An 18,209-nucleotide genomic window follows, 5' to 3' on the forward strand; every position below is an offset into this window, starting at 1 on the left:
TTGAAGGTTTCATTAATAATACAGGTGCAGATTTGCCAGGAGGGTTAACCTAACAGTAGGGATCCCCATTAGTTGCTACATGCATCTCCTCCCTCATGCAAGTTGGAGCTGTGCCCCCTTCTATTAATGGATATTATTAATCCCCTGAGCCATCCAGTTCCCAGCAATGCAGCAAAATGTCACTTTTGTTTACTTCTCAAGTGCAATTTTAGCATCCTCCTCCCAGGCACTGCTCTGACAAACTGCTGTTTTTAATTGTTTATGAATTGTATTGATTCAGGTTTCATACTTACATCACTTGCCAATTCATTTGCTTTCTTGGCATTTTGATAAGCTGGAGTGATCATAGCAGGAAAGCTTCCTTTCCCTCTGCGTTCCTCAAACTCATCCATATATCCCTGAAGAAAATTCAGATGTTTACACATCACACATGAGCAGGTGGAGCCATGGGTTATTTTACAAAGCCCCACAGTCCTTGTTAGTAGGAAGGTTCACAGCTTCAATGACCTTTTTTTTTTTTTTAATGAAAAATGACCAAATATAAGAATAACTTGACCTGTTAAAATACCTATGCCTCTGAAGCTACCTGTGCATCATTCCAAGAGAAATTTAGGTAGCTATTAGCTGTGGTAAAGATAGCATTCAAGTGTACAATGACACACACCATTCTGCTCTCACCTCATTTCCCACAGAGATGATATCTGCTTGACTCTCTGTTTGTCAATACATGTTTTCCTGGAATTTTATAAAAATAGCTAATGGCTTGGTTAGCCAGGCTAACTTTAAACTTTACACTTTACACTTTAATGGCTTAAAGTTAACAAGTTTAACATAGGATCAGCCTTTCTTTGTGGTGTTACAGGAGCTGTTTGATCTTTCCATGGTCATTTTTCACATCATAATTGACCAAAAATAATAGTTCACTAGTGCTGTGATGTATTTTGAAGAGGGATAAATAAGTGAGACAGAGATACCTAGATATCAGAATGCCAAACTCCTTAGTGAACAAAATCAAAAATTCCATTTGTCTGATTAAAAAAACCCAATTGTTGTGGAAGTATCACCCTTAAACTCATCTATAGATAAGTTTATGTGTAAATATCTGACAATTTGAAAGCCATTTAGATAGTTTAACTGCAAAATACTGGGGAATTTTTTTTTTAATGTAATGGACAATAATAATCTCAAAGCCTTCTATGGCAAGATCTGGGGAGAACCTGGAGTACAAACAAGAATACAAACAAGTGAGATAAAGTGTAATGTGTCTTCTCTGCAATATTTTGTAAATCTTTTGTAGTAAAGAGGCAGTTTGAGTGAAAATAGAATGTGCCATGAATAGATGCATGCCAAGAATGCCATGGAAAGCACAGATAGGAATGGCTACAAATATCTGGGATATCTCTTTTGTGTGTTCTCAGTGCAAAACCATCCATTGTAGGTCATTTGGGGCACCATCAATGCTTTAAAATAGGTCACACCACAAGTTTGTGGACATTATGATGCACATTGGTGAACAATAGTTACAATGGCATTAAATTATTCTATAAACAGGCACTGAAAAGAAAAAATATAGTGGAATAATCAGCTGAGTTAGCTTCTTAAAATACCATTAATGAGTTTGAATTCTCCAGACCAACCTGTCTTTCGCTTCTAACTTTCTTAAATACATTTTAATATAATTTCTAACATTGTGCATATATTCAGACTATTCATATATTCACCTATTTTAGCCACTCTTAAGGTTTTTAAACATGAACAAAAATATGTTCAGCACAAGAATTTTACAGTAAGATTCCTTAAAGTGTCTCATGTTATATATATAAATATGCATGTACATATATACATATATCTATCTCTATCTGTCTGATGCACACTCAATTCATTGTTAATGATCTCAACAGTTCTAATCTAATATCAGAAATCTAATATCTTTACCCATGTTAAGTCACAATTTACTCAGAAAATTCCATTAATTTCAGTGACTCTGTGTTATTTTACTAACAATATCAGTATCCAATCTATAAAGATTAAAACTCAAATCGAATTTGAAGTCCATGACTGAAGTTTCAAAGACATTTCAAAGAAAGAAAACTTAAATTAATTCTAAAACAGAATCATTCTAATGCTTGGAAATGTAATTAGTGCTTTTTCAAATTCATTTTATTTGTTTATTCCTATTAAAACTTGTAGCAGTTCAAAAGGCAGAAGTAATTGAAGGCTCCACTGCTACAACACTAAACTCATATTCTTCAAGGATGGTTTGCTTTCCACAGAATACTAAATGTAAATTTCAACTGAAGAAGTGAAGAAATGTAAAATACCAAAGGTTTTAGGAAAATACACCCCCTATTCCTTCATTTCTCCAAAGTGTATGGACCTACTGAGGAGCAGAACAAAAACCCCTGAGATTAACCATATAGTTTTCTTTATACATAAACACCACTATTCAATTCCTTTCAAATTCCATTTAGCTGCATTCAGTTCTATATAGCTGTGCTATTCCCCCAGTCTAATTGGAATTTGGGTGCATTTTGGGCAACCACAAAACCAATTGTATTCCCTTAAAAATGAAACATAAGCAAAACGAATGCCACCGAGCAAATCAGAACTAAAGCCTATCTGGTTCCACAAATACAGAGCTGCAGCTTGTCAGGTTTATAATTCCTCTTTTGTAGAGGAGGTGAAATCTAAGAGATTGTGTATCTAAGAGATTCAGTGCTGTTCACACATATTTAGAGCTGCAAAGCTCCTAAGGTTTGTGAAAATACCCACAGAGAAAAGGCACCTAACTGTCTGCCAGCTTTCTACCGTTTCACAACCCTTTAGCTTTTCTCCTGACTGAATTTCCTTATTCATGGAATGGGAATATTTCCTCGAGTAAGCACATTTCAGTGTGATACATAACAACACCCCAACAGAAATGCAGAGTGCACACAGATAAATGCACACAGATAAAATTTGCCAAGGTCAGTTTTTAGCAATGGCCCTACCATAAGGGTCATGCAGTGGCAGTGCAGCCACCTTGCAGTCACATCTTCAGGTGCCAGTTACAGATACATTACATTTTAGGAGCACAGTACTGTTTGTACACCATCCTTTCCCTTGAAACTTTGTTTTCTCACACAGGAAAACAAATTGAAAAGAGGTGCCACCAGTTTCTGAAGCCTTGAGCAACCAGCTGCAGAAATGATCAACACCAGCATGACTATCCCTTGGATGTTCCATACCTGTCCATACTGATCTGCATTTTCTCTTGCAACAGCAACATCTGTTCCAGCTGTGTGGCTGGCTTTTCCCTTGATCTCTTTTTCATATCTTTGATGATACTTCACCTAAAAGGAGAAAAAGGAAATGAATAATCCAGGTGAGTTTATTCTGGTTCACAGATGCTGCACAATAAATTACAACCAATGGCACGCACATGTTGTCAATAAAGGATTGTCAAAATTCCCATTGCCACCAACCTGCACAAGTCAAATATGCCACTTGAAGGTATAAAAACAGAACTAGTGGTGCATTAATAATGCACTAGGAACACAGGACTTGCCATTTCAACCCAGACCATTGGGTCAATGTGTTCAGCACCACCTGCTTGACAGTGGCTAATCCCTGATGCTCCAGCAGTTTAAAAAAATAGAACTGATTGTAATGCAAATTCATGGTTACCACAAAGCACTTTTCTACCACAGGGTCACCTGAACCCCATCAGTAAATGAGTTTGTTTCTGAAGATGCTTTATCCCTGGTGATAAAGGGAATTTTAGGCAATCAACCTTCAAGTTTAGACCAAGATTTGCTCTACATTTACTAAAGTCCAAATAATGCCTGTAACCTGATGCTGCCCTTTAATCACCATGTGTGTTTGCTGACAAAAGTGAAGGGTTTTCCACAGATCAAAGGCAAATAAAAACATGTAATTGTTTTAGAGTCAGTTGCTTTTACCTTCAAAATTATGGATCTCTTATTTTCCTCAATGACTCTTAACAATGTTTTACATGTTAACAATGTTCACTTCCTTTGAGTTATATGTTCTTCCATATGATACCTTCTCCAACAAAAAGAGCTTTTCTTTTAGTTTCCAATAACAAAGCACAATTAACTGTACATTTTGAAGGAACACTGATATCTTCTTATGGTGCTTATTAAAGAGTTCAGGGGTGTTGTGGTTTTGTTATGTTTGGAAAGGAAATAAAGCCAGTGAAGATCAGTATGCCATGCTCATGGAATTTCTGCCAGCAAATGTTTTAATTCAAAATTTGTGTGACAGTTTAATATTTTCTTTCTCAAAAGAGACTTTTCTTTGGACACTTACATCACTGGCTAATTCATTTGCTCTCTTGGCTATTTGATAAGCTGGAGTGATCATAGCAGGAAAGCTGCCTTTCCCCTTCCGTTCTTCAAAGTCTTCTGTGTATTTCAACTGTAAAAAATCAAGACAGTTCAGGAGCAATTAGAGCAAATATGTCTTGATTGCACACCTAATCAATCCTTAAAGTTGCAAAGTCAGGTGCTCCATGGCTGTCACCTGCCAAAAGGAAGATGAACCATGAAGTCTGAATCTTTGCAATTTGGTCTTTAAGTACACAATCACACATCTTCTGCAAGGCCCCTTTGTCTTGGTCAGGGTGTAGGATGAAGAGATTCATTTAAAGAAAATACTTAAAGTCTCTGCAAGACACCTTCTCTATTTATATTAGAGTCAGGCAGCTTCTTTCTTTAATTTTCATGGCAGCCAGTTGCTGGGTATGGACCAGACTGGTGGCCCAGCTTCTGTTCTGACAGCCTAAAATGGCCTCAAATTGAATGTGGTCTTTGCAACTGAAAGTATTAAATGCTTAATGGTAAAATGAGTCTGCCTTTAAAATATTAATTTAAAAATTTTCTTTGTGTTCATATTTGCAAGTAATTTATAAATACCCTAGGAACCACTTGCAGAGCCTAAACCAGATCAATCTATTTTGTTTAACTTACATCACTTGCAAGGTGTGCTCCAGCCTTTGCATGAAGTATATCTGGAGTGTCTACAACAGAGGTGAACTTTGAAACTCTCTCCTCATGTCCACGCTTATATTCCACCTGAAGAGGAAAACATATATATCCATATTACACCAAATAAGCAGCAAAAGTACATTTCCTATCAGAACGCTTCAAGAGAAAATGAGCAACAGCAGTCATGACACTCCTCACTCTCCACAGTCAAGCTATCCATATATTTAAGGTCCAATTTCCTTAAAGTGAATACCAAAACCAGACAGAAATGGACTCAGGTGTTCAAATTTTCACTTGATGTATGTGAGCCACACATTTGATTGAAATACCATGAGAATAGTCATTAATGTCCCAAGATCATACTGCAATGATCTTGGGATATGTAGATATTATCTGCACAAAACAATACTATAAAACCATTGTTATGAGATTTATTTTTACTTATATTTTCATGTGAATAGTTCTCAAATAAACAAGCAATTTTCTGTGCATAAATTTAAAGTAGCTTTTATGTGAATTAATTTCAATCTTACAGCTGTTTGCTTTCACAGAATTCACAGAATGACTAGGTTGGAAGAGACCTTAAAGATCATCGAGTCCAACTTAATTTCAAATAATAAAATGAAAAATGTCAAATGTAAATAATTTGATGAATACAGCCCTAAAGGTAATGAATTAAATGAACATTTCAGCGCAAGTCACAATCTTTTTCAGATTGTGATAAATTATGCAAAAGTTGCTACATTTTCCAGGAAATATCTACATTGTCACTTATTTTATATGATTGTACTCCCAGGCCAAGTACTTTATTAACCTTGTTTTCTGCATCGTTACCATTTTCTCACTTTGTAACAGTATAACAAATATTCACCACCGAATCTAACAACTCAAGTGAATGGCCTGAACCCAGGACTCTCCAAATTCAGAAGTGTAAAATATAATTAAAAACCCTTGTGACTTACATCACTGCTTAGCTGGCTGGCTCTCTTGGCAACCTGGTAACCTGGAGTGATCATAGCAGGGAAGCTGCCTTTGCCTCTTCGTGGCTCAAACTCTTCTGTATATTGAAACTGGAAGATGAATTTGTTTATTAGAGAAGAATCCACTGTAGTTTTTACAATTCTTCTTCTCCTGCCTGCTTCCTAAAGGTATATATCACTTTATTTAAAAGAAAACAAATTAAAGAACTTCCACTTTGTAAGTTGTTAGTTACAGCTACTTCCTACACACAACAGAAAACATTTCTCATTTGTATCAATTATCCACTGTTAACTGCCTATGCTGATTAGGTCACTAGCCCATTGTATGGACACAGTCATAATTTAGAAGTGATTTTCATCAGTCATGGAAATTCAGTCAGTGAAAAGTCTGGTCTGTGGAAAATGCAACACATTTTTCATCATGAGTCCTGCTCTAGCGAGAGAAAGAGCACTGCCTCCTAGATCAGATCACCTCAGTTTGGTCAGCAGCTGAAGTGTTTCTGAGTTATATAAATATATACATGTGTGATGGCAATAGAACTGTTATGTGACCTTAATTCCTTACATGGCTAAGTATTGTTATTGACAGAAATAAACACGTCAGTCCCTCCTTTGGCAACATCTTGACAGACAGACCCTCCAGATACCCCTCCTGAAAAGCCTGGAGGTGACTTCTTACCAAAGACTGACTTTCATGTATTTTTAAGTCTTCAGAATAGGATAGACCATGAAAATAAAGCCAAACATCAGTCCACTTACACCAGACAGAGCCTTCTGTGCCTGTGTTATCTTGACCATCTCAGGATCTGGGATTGTTCCTGGGTACCACGATTTTCCCTCCTCATAGGCAGCATAGTAAGCATTCTACAAAACAGGAACTAAGTAACTACCTATCTTCACTCTGGTTTTGGCACTCAAACAGATGATCAAACAGGAAAAAAAAAGGAAGCACACAGAGCAGTGGAAGTGAAATTGTGCGGCACAAGGCCTACATTCCACATCCCTTCAGAGTGCCAAGGCAGAACTTGTACAGCAAGAACTGACATCAAGATGACAGGATCCAGGATCCTGGAGTGAAACTCAAATAACACCCCCTGGGAATCAGATCTCCTGCTGTGAAGCTCCAGTGCCAGTAGAGAGAAGACACACAGACTGTGGCTGTACATGCAGCAGCCCCAACAGCTGACTACAGACACTCTTCCTTCCCCACCTTCTGATTATTCTATCCTAAGCTATAGTTGAGCTATTTTGTCTTGAAAAGCCAAATGAAAAGCAAAGGCTATTTTTTTTTTTAGCATTGAAATGCCATAGTTAAACCCCTGACAATCAGGGCCAATCCTTGGTGTCCTTCAGGCTGCTGGCTGGGAGACTGGAGGGATATTTCTTACCTGGGTAGCCAATTGTTGGGCTTTATAGACACTTTCAATTTCTCTGGACCTTACATCCCACTGAAAGACTGATTTGATTTGTTCACTCTCTTCGCGATATTTTATCTAAAAAGAAAAGATAATGACTTGTTTTAGTAGTTTCTTAGTGCATACTAACACTCACCCCCTTTGGAGAAGAATAAGAGAGGCAAGGTGATGATTGCATTTAGCCCCAAAGCCAAAACTCTGTTTTCTAGTCCACCCCAGCTTCTCCCTAAGATTTCTGCCAGTATAGGAGCTGCACATCTGTAAAGGAGCAGCATATTACACCTGAGACCTGGCATGACATTCTGAAAGAATAATTTGATCTTTAGATAGTCCTTTTGGGGGAAATAATCTGTTAGAATTGAAATCCCTAAGAAATTTAAAGCAGGATGCATCAATGCATTACATGAAAAAACTATTACCAAGTAAGCAGTATTAAAATACTCTCCTATTTCCCTGCACAGTGTCCAAGAAGTGTCATATCCTAACTGTGCAAATGTAAATGACTACTATATTTGGTCCTGGGTCATTATGTTCTTAGTGCTACTTTTATCATGTTAGCATGTAGAAGAAATCCAACTGAAATCACAGATCTGTTATATAACTCACTCTCTACCCAGAGTAGAGATTTTAAACTGACTGGACAGAAATGTTACTGAGCACATGTACCATTATTCCCATTTATAAATTAAGCACAAAGGAGCAGAGAGCTGAATGGCTTGCCTGATAACACAAAAATTCTGTATAGAGAAACCTAATTGTTATCTCTGCATTCCAGTTGATGTCTCAAGACTTATGTGAGAACATCATATTGGGATTGAAACAAACATTCTATTTTCTGCATCATCAGAAATAAACTTCACTATTTTCTGCATCATCAGAAATAAACTTCAGTAAAAAAGTTTATTTTTTTACTGAACAAACTTCCATAGTAGCAAGAGAATCCTTTTCCCAAGTTATCATTCTTTATACATTTACTAATGAAATATTTTCCTGCTCTCAGTTTTTGACAGAAGTATTCCCTTTAAGCAGGTACTGCAGATTCAGCTTCTTTACTACCCTTAGCAGTTTTCTCTCTGGAACAGAATCTCATTATGTGATTGAAAAGGACAGAAGGTGTTTAAGGTGTATAAAACAAGGGAAAGTGATCTTTGAGCTATAATTTCTCTGGCTTGTGTACTCACATGCACTGGAAGTATCAGTCTCATATCTCTGCCTAAACCAGAAATAGAACCTGCAGTAATCCCAAACTCATTCCTGAGCAGATCTGTCACACACAGTTTAAAGTAAGTGCGACAGTCATTGCTGAAATAGTTACAGCCCATGATACTGCAAAAACTGAGGCATAAGAATGCTGTACAAAATGATAAATTATAGTATCTGACAAAGGCTATTCTTGTGCATCAAGGTTTTACAGCTAATAGAGGACATCAGAATGAATTCAGCATGCCATAATCCAAGAAATACAACTTTCTTTGTTAATTTTAGTGATGGCTAATCACACCAAAACACATTGCTTTACCTGTGAAATACATTCACAAGTAATGCTATTTTAGGATATAGAAAGACATGGCATTCAAGAAACCAACATTAGGCAGAACAGTGAGACAGCCTTCGATTATTGGGCGTTCCTGTATTTTTTATTTCAGCAGACCCCCTCGCAGTGCAGGTTTGTGGATGATGTTTCTGGAAGGAATCAATGCAGGGGTGGCACTGGGAACGCCCACAGGCTGGAGCATTCCAGCTGCATGGGGCAGGGCAGAGCCCACAGGGAGGATGCTCCTCCATCCCCAAAAACACCTCCAGCAAAACCCTGCCAAGCTCCCTGGACCGGCTGCTTTACCACCTCAGGTTCGGCAGAAATACTCAACAAAAGTATTTACGGGAACTTCTCTGTGCGCCCCACCTGGTTATAATTTATCTGAGGTTTCGTGGCAGTTTCTGATGAGATCTCAAAGCAAGTGGGTTGTTCTTGCTCCCAGAGGTTGTGAAACCCAGCTTAGTCACCAAGTTTGCACAGCTCTGGGCAGTTTAGGTGAACTGTGCTTCCGTACAGATTATCAGATATACAGGTGAGCAGCTCCAATCAGTTTTTCCTTCTGAGAGAAGAAGGAAATCCAGATCTAAGATTGCTTTCACATGAGTAATCGCATTGAAAAAATTATGACTGAAACCCAGCTGAGGTTTGAATCATACACAGGAAGGTGAGTAAAAAGCACGTATTTATACTTACAAAACAAGAGATGTTATCAATATGTTATCAAAATGTAGAACAAACACATTTGACCCTCAAGCTTCTTACCTCACTTACCACTTCTGACAGTTTTTTTGCATTCATATTTATTGGTGTTTCAAACACACTCGTGAATGCATTGTTCTTTGGATTGTGCCTAGAAAAGGGTAAGTGCAAAAGGATATTAGGAATGTACCAGACAGCCCACCAGAAAGGTTCTCTTTGAGCACTGAAAACCACAATATCAGCCTCCACCCCTCTATACACATCTCTTCCCCCACTCACACAGAGATCTTAGACTACATTCAAGTTATTACTGTAAGGAGTAGGTGCCTAGAGCAAAATTAATTTTAATGATCATCATATCAATGCTGTGATTCTAATAACAAAAGAGAATAATAGAATAAAAAACAACTGTCATCTCTCCTTTTTCTGCTGACAAATTTGACAGGAATTGATCATTATAAAATAAAAACTTCCTAGAACAAACCAACTCCAAAATCTGCATTTTATATATTTTCCTTATGATTAGTTCAACCTTGTTTACTCTTAACCACTGATTTCGAAAGCACTGAATTTTGTGGTTGGTTTTATTTTCTTCTCACAATACTGAAAGGGAACTTGATTTGGTATCTTTTAACACACTGGCCAAATGAGGAAGCTTTATGCATGGTAAAAATAGTTTCCCACCATTTGTGATTCACGTAAATCCAAAGATATGCATGAAATCACCAACAATAACTAATTTCACATCACACACAGGACAGACTGAGTCCAAATGGTGATCTTCCATTTTATTAAAATTACTAGCCAAATTAAACCTTTGCTTAAAAAAATAAAATGGAAGGAATAAAAAAAGGAAATACACTTACGCTTGACAGTAAGGCTTTTTCTCATGGCTAACAAAGTTGTTTACAGTTAACATCATCTTGCATACTTCACAGTGAAAACAGGCTTTATGCCACGTCTGGACACGCCACAAAAGAGAAACCAAACAGACATGATTTGTATTTCATTATTATTATTCTGCTAAGTTTAAAATCTCACTATTGATCCTTACCCTTCATTTAATGAATCTGACTATTTTTTTCTTCAAATATATACATGTTATTAATTCATTTCAGTTCTGAACCCAGTTATGAGCAAAGAACTTTTGGAACCGAGAGATTTGCACTGTGCTAGAAGTGCCAATCTTACATTTATTATAGTCCAAAAATGATAAAGAAAGAGAACTGACCTGATCTATACAGTTAATCTTCTCAGCAGGGTAAACCCCATAGCCACATCTAGCACACGGCTGCACATTCATCTTGAAATCCACAGAGTGAAAAATATATAGGTTTATACAAAAGGTTCAAAGAGTATGAAAGTGACTTTTTGGCCTGTGCAAAGCACACTCTAGACACTCCAGTCAAGGCCTTTTGCTGTGGTCAATGGCTCCCATTAAAGCTCTGAATTGAAGTCTGTTGCTCCCTTTGCTGACCTTCTGTTTCAAAGTCAGCTGCAGGCTGGCTTTTAAAGCTGCCAGTTAGTAAGAGTGGTTATTTTGGCAACTGTGTCAGTGCAGAAGGGAGGGCAGCAATATCTTTCTCTAAATAGAAGAATGAACTCACAGAAACGAATCACATCCATGTGAATGTTAGAGCCTGATCATTTTGTATTTCAGTTTTGCAGTCACAGGCCCAGGATGAAGAGAAAAGTGCACACAGCAGCAGCATTTACCATGAGTTCCTCCTCACCCTGATAAACAAGTGACCTCATGGGGGAGCATTTTGTGTTTAGGAGCAGCCTCACAGCAGAAGGAGGTACCACCAGAGATGGAGGCCAGAGATGGGTTTGAAGATCCCTGGCCCTTGGGTGGATGTAGAAGAAGTTCACTGCCATTGTCCCAGACAAGTCATTAATGTTTTCCCTTGGTGACAGCTCAGTTTCACCTTGCATATTATGTCAGCACACTCTTTTCTCATATCTTCCTGTTCCACTCACCTGTCACTCCATCTCCAGGTGTAGCAGGATGCACTGTGAAGCAGGCAGAGCCTCTTATCTCAAAGAGCTCTAAACATGATGGGTAAAAATCCAAACTTCTATCTCCTACAGGAAAAACTTCAGAAAGGAACCATTTACTTTTTAATAGAATGAACAAAGCATCTATTTAACAGTGTTCACCAAGAGTAGACTGCAATAGATCAGAATATAAAAATTCCTTCACCAAAAAATGATAAGGAATGTCTGATATTAGGATTGAAGCAAGCTATTAGGGTTGTGAAGTCTGCTCTGAACAAAAGAAGCTATTAAATTCTACCAGCTACAAATGGTCAGGATTTAAGATTTACATCTTACCTAATCATAATGCCTCCAGCTGCAGGGCTCCATAACCCTGGGACACAGCTAAGAGTTATCTCAATCTGAGTAAAAGTCTTCTTAGTCATCTCTGCATCTGCCCCACTGCCTGCAGCAGTCCTGGGACATTGCTAAGCACTTCCCTTTGCTATAAATTGCAAACAATTCCATCAAAATAGTTTCTGTCTAAACCTTCTGGGTATGCTTAGAGAAACTCCTATTCATCTCTCTATTGAGAGATGCAGTTCTGCCTAACTTATTATTGCTACTTTTACTGAATGCTGACAATGTACTGGCACAATGTCCTGTCAGCAACTGGTGTGCTGAAAATAGAGTCTCTAATCTAAAAAGCAGTGGCACTAAGTCCTGAAAACACTTAAGGCCTTTCAAAGTAACTAATATCAGTATATAAACAGATGCATTTTCATTTTTTAAAAATGTCCCCAAAACATAATTTCTTATACTAAAATAACTGCTGAGTTACCTTATGTTATTCTTTTTGGGATCAAGAGAGATTTATGTCGACAATAATATTACATCACAATAATATTTATCTCACTTACTCCCATGAACCAAAGTAATTTGGAAGGCTTCCAGTTCCCTTCTCACACAGCTTTGCATCTTGTCCCAGATTGTCATTCTGTTTATGCAAGTGACCTGTGTTAGGGTCACAGTGGCCAGGCTGTCTCCTCCTCACTTAGCATTTGGCACACTACCAGTTGTCATCTCTTTGTGTTCCACTCCAAGAGTCACCACACTGTGTATTTTCTAGACAGTCCCAGAGGTCTCCATGCTGTCTGAAGCCCATTTGGAGCCCTTGTCTCCCACTTTAGCAAGAATAAGGGTGCATGACCTGCTCCTGGTCCTGCATTGCTTAAGACCCTCCTGAAATGAGCTCAGAGAAGTGGCGAAAGCAGGACATCCATGAACCACACCAAACTGTGAAGACTTGGCAATTACAGAACAAATAATTAATCCAGGAGTCACCCAGACACTGATCACCTGGAGAGGACTCCAACATGGATGCCCATGCTGTCCCTATGCACTGGGTACCCACAGAGCACACAGACATCCTCGAAGGCAATGAGACCATGTGCTCCTTCCAAGAGGAAGGAACAAATAAAGCCCTTTATTTCACAGATAAATCCCACTTCATTTCAAGACATACAAAGCCTGTTTTTCTCTTTTCACAGTGACAGATACTACCAGTTTGGCTGGAAGTCAGCAAATGCATTTTCCAAGTTCTGCTTCTCCCAAGTCACAGCACATTCAAAAGAAGTGTGGTAACACACAACATCCTCCACAGCCACTGTTTTTCCCAGCCACACTACTTCCCTCACATCCATTGTGCACCAGTTCTCCTGGAGTCTCTTAGAGATTTTCCCATTTCTGAGGACCCCAAAGCTGTCCTGTTCTTCATCACCCTGGATTAAAGCCGAGTTGCTAACAAAAAAGGGAGTTTATTAAAAAGTAAACATTGAATGGTCTCATTACAAAGTACACGCTGCATTTTGATCATACAAGGAATTAAATCACAAAACCAGTGCAAGTTTGTTATCTTGACAAATCTTAGCAAGACATTTTCTCTTCAGTTAAAAGCTCATTGTGGCTTTTTTCCTCCTTTAGTAAGGCCTCATAAAGGCTTTTTGATATCAATGAAAATCTTGAAAGGCTTTACTTAACAGTAGAACCTTAATCAATGTGGTTTAAAAGTACTGTGGTTACACATAAAGTACAAGGAGACAGTACCTTGAAAGTGCAAATTAGTGGGAAGAAACATTGTTACCTCTCCAGCCTCCTTAAATTCGTTGAATTAACTGCGCAGAAAACTTGAAGCATGTCTGCATCCTCAATCTGATTGTAAAAAAGCACATATTAGTTACACAAAGTAACCTCTCAAGAGACATTCAAGTCAGGGTCACCTCCTCTGTCACTCCTGAATTGAAGCTGTGCCCTTCCAACCACATGAAGGACAGGAAGCCAAACATCACAAATTATGACAACCTCATCTTCCGTCTGTTTGCAAAAATATCCCAGAGGTGCTGGTTTACTACAAAAAATGGGTGTTTTATTCACTGGTAAAAGCTGCCTGTAAAATTTCAAGCACTCAACCAGCCTTGTCTATGTTCACCTTCTCTGAATGCTGTGGTTAATTACTTACCTGGGCTCAGGGCCTTTTGCCTCATACAATCTCTCCATGCTAATCAAATTTAGCATGGTAGGAAATACAGCTTGGAAAAACATTGAAAGAGAACTGGAAAAGATTTATCAACTCCAAAATCTCACAAGACTTGAACAAAAGCTTCTAAAGAACCTTCCAAACTTATACAGCTGCTTTTTTCATTTTTTGGGAACCAACCAACAACTGTTTATATTTCATGATTAAAAAGTTCGTGCTTACACTTTCCCCTTTTTGCCAGTGTCAGGAGAACCTGAGAATGTAGGGATTTTGCAAATGCTTCTAACAGAGTGAGATAAAGTAAGAGAGAAATCAAAAAAAGAGCAAAGGGGCTAAGAAGATATCACTGTTACAGAGCAGAGAAAGAATGGGTCAGGATGTGCTACAATCTAAGCTAAAAGCTTGAAGAAAAGTGTGAAAAACATGTAGAGCACAGCCCACATCATCACCAGTGTCCAAATATGCCCATTCTTTGTGTATTATAACACAAATAAGACTCAAGTTTAAAACTCACAAAATATGGCATGTAGAATATTCTCATCTCTGCCTGATTACAGAGAAATCCCAACAAAACACATCCATCAAGCTGAGGTGTATTACTCTGCAGAATTCCATAAAGTTGCAGTGTGCCAAATCACTCTTCCCTAACCCAAATTCCTCACAGCACACCAAAACCATCCATCCTTCCTTGCAAAACACAGGAAAATCTAACAACCGTTGTTTGGAAGGGAACACACTGTGAGTCACTCAAGCTGTCCGTCCTAAAAGCATCCCCACACCTCCAAGGTCTCACAAAAGCCCATCCTTGTTTTCATAGCTGTTGTGAGAGCACAGGACACTGTTGTTATTCCAGACAGGTACTGTGCAGTTGCCTCAAGCCTTCTGGTTTGTACCTGCCATCCACCTTCCAGTTTCCCAAAGGCACACCCCATTTTCATCCTGCAGCTGCATGCAGTGGTTAAATACTTATTTTCCTCAATGTAAATATCCAGTCAAAAGCTCCATTATAAATGTTTTTAAGGAGGAGGCTGAGTCTCCAGGGCAAAGGAGATGAATGGTGATGCTGTAGGTATCATATTGCTGGCTCTTTCCCCTGCCCAATAATGCACACAGCCAGCTGTGTCATATTCCACACGAGAATTCTTTTCCCTTTCTGACCCTTTCCTAGGTGGCAATCACTCCATGCCCTGAAGCAAGATACTTCCTTGTATTTCTGTTATATTTCTTATTTTCCCCTTACTCTATACTGAAAACGAGAAAGATTTTCTGAAAAAGAAGTCTAGCACCTTGTACTGCATTAAAATTAAGATGTATTTAAGAAAGGTATTGCAGCACACTGCGGAATCAAACTTTTTCTTTGTGAAGGCCAGAACCCAACGTGAAAAGAAAATACAAATATAGAAAATAAAAAGAAAATAGAAAGAAAACAGCTTGAGTTTGAGAAATTCCCCACAACTAATTCTAATAGTAAACTCTTGAAACTTGGCAAGCATTATCAGACCACTTTTTTGATAGCAATACAATGATGTTTAGAAAAAAGACATTTCTAGGTCTGCTACTTTGGACGTGGTGACCAGATGGCAATGGATAAACATTTTCATGAAGATATAGAAGCAAACAGTTTCTGTATTTTTTAGGTGACACCCATACATATCATCAGAAAAGCATATTCGGATGTTCTGAATTTCAGGTGCCACTGTCAGTCACCGCTGGTGATTACAGAGTTCCTCTCCTCTCCTCTCCTCTCCTCTCCTCTCCTCTCCTCTCCTCTCCTCTCCTCTCCTCTCCTCTCCTCTCCTCTCCTCTCCTCTCCTCTCCTCTCCTCTCCTCTCCTCTCCTCTCCTCTCCTCTCCTCTCCTCTCCATACATTTGATCTCTACATCATGATCTGTACATTTCCAGTGTCCCTGCTGTCCATGGTGATCCATTATGGATTTGGAAGTGACGCTGTCCCCTCGAAAAGAAGCAGCTAACAGATGGCATGAGAGGAACCATGGGATTCTGCTAGTTTGATTTTCAGGAGAAAACTTTGGCTACACACCCAGCCAGGAGCCACAGGCACAATCCCAGGGAGCAGGGAGCAGTCCCAGCAGCAGCATGCAGGCGCACGGCAAGAGCTCCTCCATCACATGGAGGCACTGACCTGTCGGGGAGCCAAAGCCTGTTTGTTACCATGCCTGTGTTTTGTGCCAATTAGGAGGCATTGCACTGAAAAATGTCTCTTTGATGTAAATCTCTTCAGGTAGTGAATGTTAAACACCAAGCACCGCTGGGTAGGTGTATGATATTGCAGGATTGGAGCCTGCATCCAGGAGTAATTAGCAAGACTGTGCCAATCTTCAGTCCATGTACTGGACCGCTGGGCCTGATGCTAGGGCTGCACAGTAGGACACCGTAATTAGCAGAGATGCAACATGCACAATAATTGGGAGGATAAGGAAATGCCCCTGAAGTTTATATAAGGGGGAAAATTTCCTTAGATCTAGACAACCTCCTGTCACCATGAAACTTTCGACTCTTCTTTGGCGGGGGTGTGCCGGAGCACAGCTATTAAAAAGTGATAATTTCGGTTTTGCTGTGATGGGGCCGTCATTACCTGGGCAGCGGGGAGGGCCCGGGGTCTGGGTGGGGACAGATGGGGACAGGGATGGGGAAAGGGATGGGGACAGGGATGGGGATGGGAGAAGGGTCAGAAATGGGGACGGGAAAAGGGTCAGGGGTGGAGACAGGAACAAGGGTCAGGGATGGGGACGGGAAAAGGGTCAGGATGGGGATGGAAGAGGGACAGGGATGGGGACGGGACAGGACAGGGAGCAAAGGTCAGGGATGGGGACGAGAAAAGGGTCAGGGATGGGGACAAGGGTCAGGGATGGGGACCCGCCAGGGACCCGCTCCGCCCCGGCGCCGCCCCGGGAGCACCGCCGGCCTCTTTCGCTTTCAGTGTTGCTTGAAGTTTCGCTTTCGCTCCCGCTCGGCCGGACCCAGCGCCAAGGCAAGCCCCGGGCCCTTCCCGGCCCTTCCCCTGCCCCTGCCCCCCCGGGGCCCCGCTGCCCGGCCCCTGCCCTGCCCCGCTCTCCTGCCCTCGGTGCCCGCTCCTCGCTGCCCGGGCGGGCCCCGCTCCGCTCCCGGCACCGCGGCCTGCGCGCCCCGCTTGCTCTGTGTGTGTGTGTGGGTGTATGGGTGGGTGGGTGTGTGTGTGTGTTTGCCAAAGCCGAGGCTGGACACGGATTTGGGAGCTGCTCTTGTTCTGGGGGAGCTCCCAAAGCTGTGCCAGGGCCCCGCTCCCTGGCTGGGTGGTGCAGCCATGGAACCACTGGTGAGCTCGGGCTGCTGCTGGTACCGGGGTGGTTTTCGATGTAAACGTGTGCTCTTTCCAGTAAATGGGTGATAAAAGCGAATTTAATCTGCCTAACTATGGGAAAGGGGCAGGAATCGGTGCTGAATTTCTGATGAAAGTCTGGAAGCAGAGACCCGATGTTTCAGTCCATCCCACCCTGAGCAGAGGTCCTGCGTGTGCCCTGTGCCTCTGCTGAGCTGGCGCTGCTCCTTCTGCTGTGGTTTCCCCATTGCTTAATGATGAAATTAAAACTACCCACAGGAAACACACAGGACTCTTTCACTTACACGCATCTGGTTATGTATATGCAAATGAAAACACTGGAGCCCGTGCTTTCATCCCAACATGCTTCTTTCCAGACCATGGGAAACTATTGAAACTATCTGGGAATTACTTGTGTGATGGGGACAGCTCACTTGGGCACATGGCAGGGTACTTGGGATTACCAGGTGCTGGACTTTGATGAACCCAGGGGTCCCTTACAACTCAGAATATTCTATTTTATGATTGTATTCTATATTCTGTGATCTTTCACCATAAATTATTTTTGATTTTGCTGTAATCTGCATTTTTGAGAGTGATTTCAGACAAGTTCCTTTTGGTAACTTGCACAAGAAAATAGAGATGCCTGAATGTGTGCAATGCCACAGCAACTCAGGACCAGAAATCCGTAGCCACTCTTTCTTCAGGAAGTATTGTACAACAAAACTGACTGTATCTTCTGTACACCAGACCATAAA

General features: G+C 40.3%; 1 protein-coding gene across 1 annotated transcript in view; it reads right to left on the reverse strand.

Moving 5' to 3' along the window:
- NRAP (nebulin related anchoring protein) overlaps positions 1-10,922 on the reverse strand; it is a 47,038-nt gene extending 36,116 nt beyond the window's left edge. The window contains exons 1-10 of the mRNA XM_058028953.1: positions 10,851-10,922; positions 10,486-10,580; positions 9,683-9,770; positions 7,357-7,461; positions 6,728-6,832; positions 5,951-6,058; positions 4,971-5,075; positions 4,312-4,419; positions 3,228-3,332; positions 294-398 (exon numbers count right to left, since the gene is read on the reverse strand). Of these exons, the coding sequence (XP_057884936.1) occupies positions 294-398; positions 3,228-3,332; positions 4,312-4,419; positions 4,971-5,075; positions 5,951-6,058; positions 6,728-6,832; positions 7,357-7,461; positions 9,683-9,770; positions 10,486-10,580; positions 10,851-10,922 (996 nt within the window). The remainder of the gene's footprint in view (positions 1-293; positions 399-3,227; positions 3,333-4,311; positions 4,420-4,970; positions 5,076-5,950; positions 6,059-6,727; positions 6,833-7,356; positions 7,462-9,682; positions 9,771-10,485; positions 10,581-10,850) is intronic.
- Positions 10,923-18,209: the final 7,287 nt, after the last annotated feature.

This window comes from Melospiza georgiana, chromosome 8 (assembly GCF_028018845.1).
Source record: "Melospiza georgiana isolate bMelGeo1 chromosome 8, bMelGeo1.pri, whole genome shotgun sequence".
Taxonomy (NCBI): domain Eukaryota; kingdom Metazoa; phylum Chordata; class Aves; order Passeriformes; family Passerellidae; genus Melospiza; species Melospiza georgiana.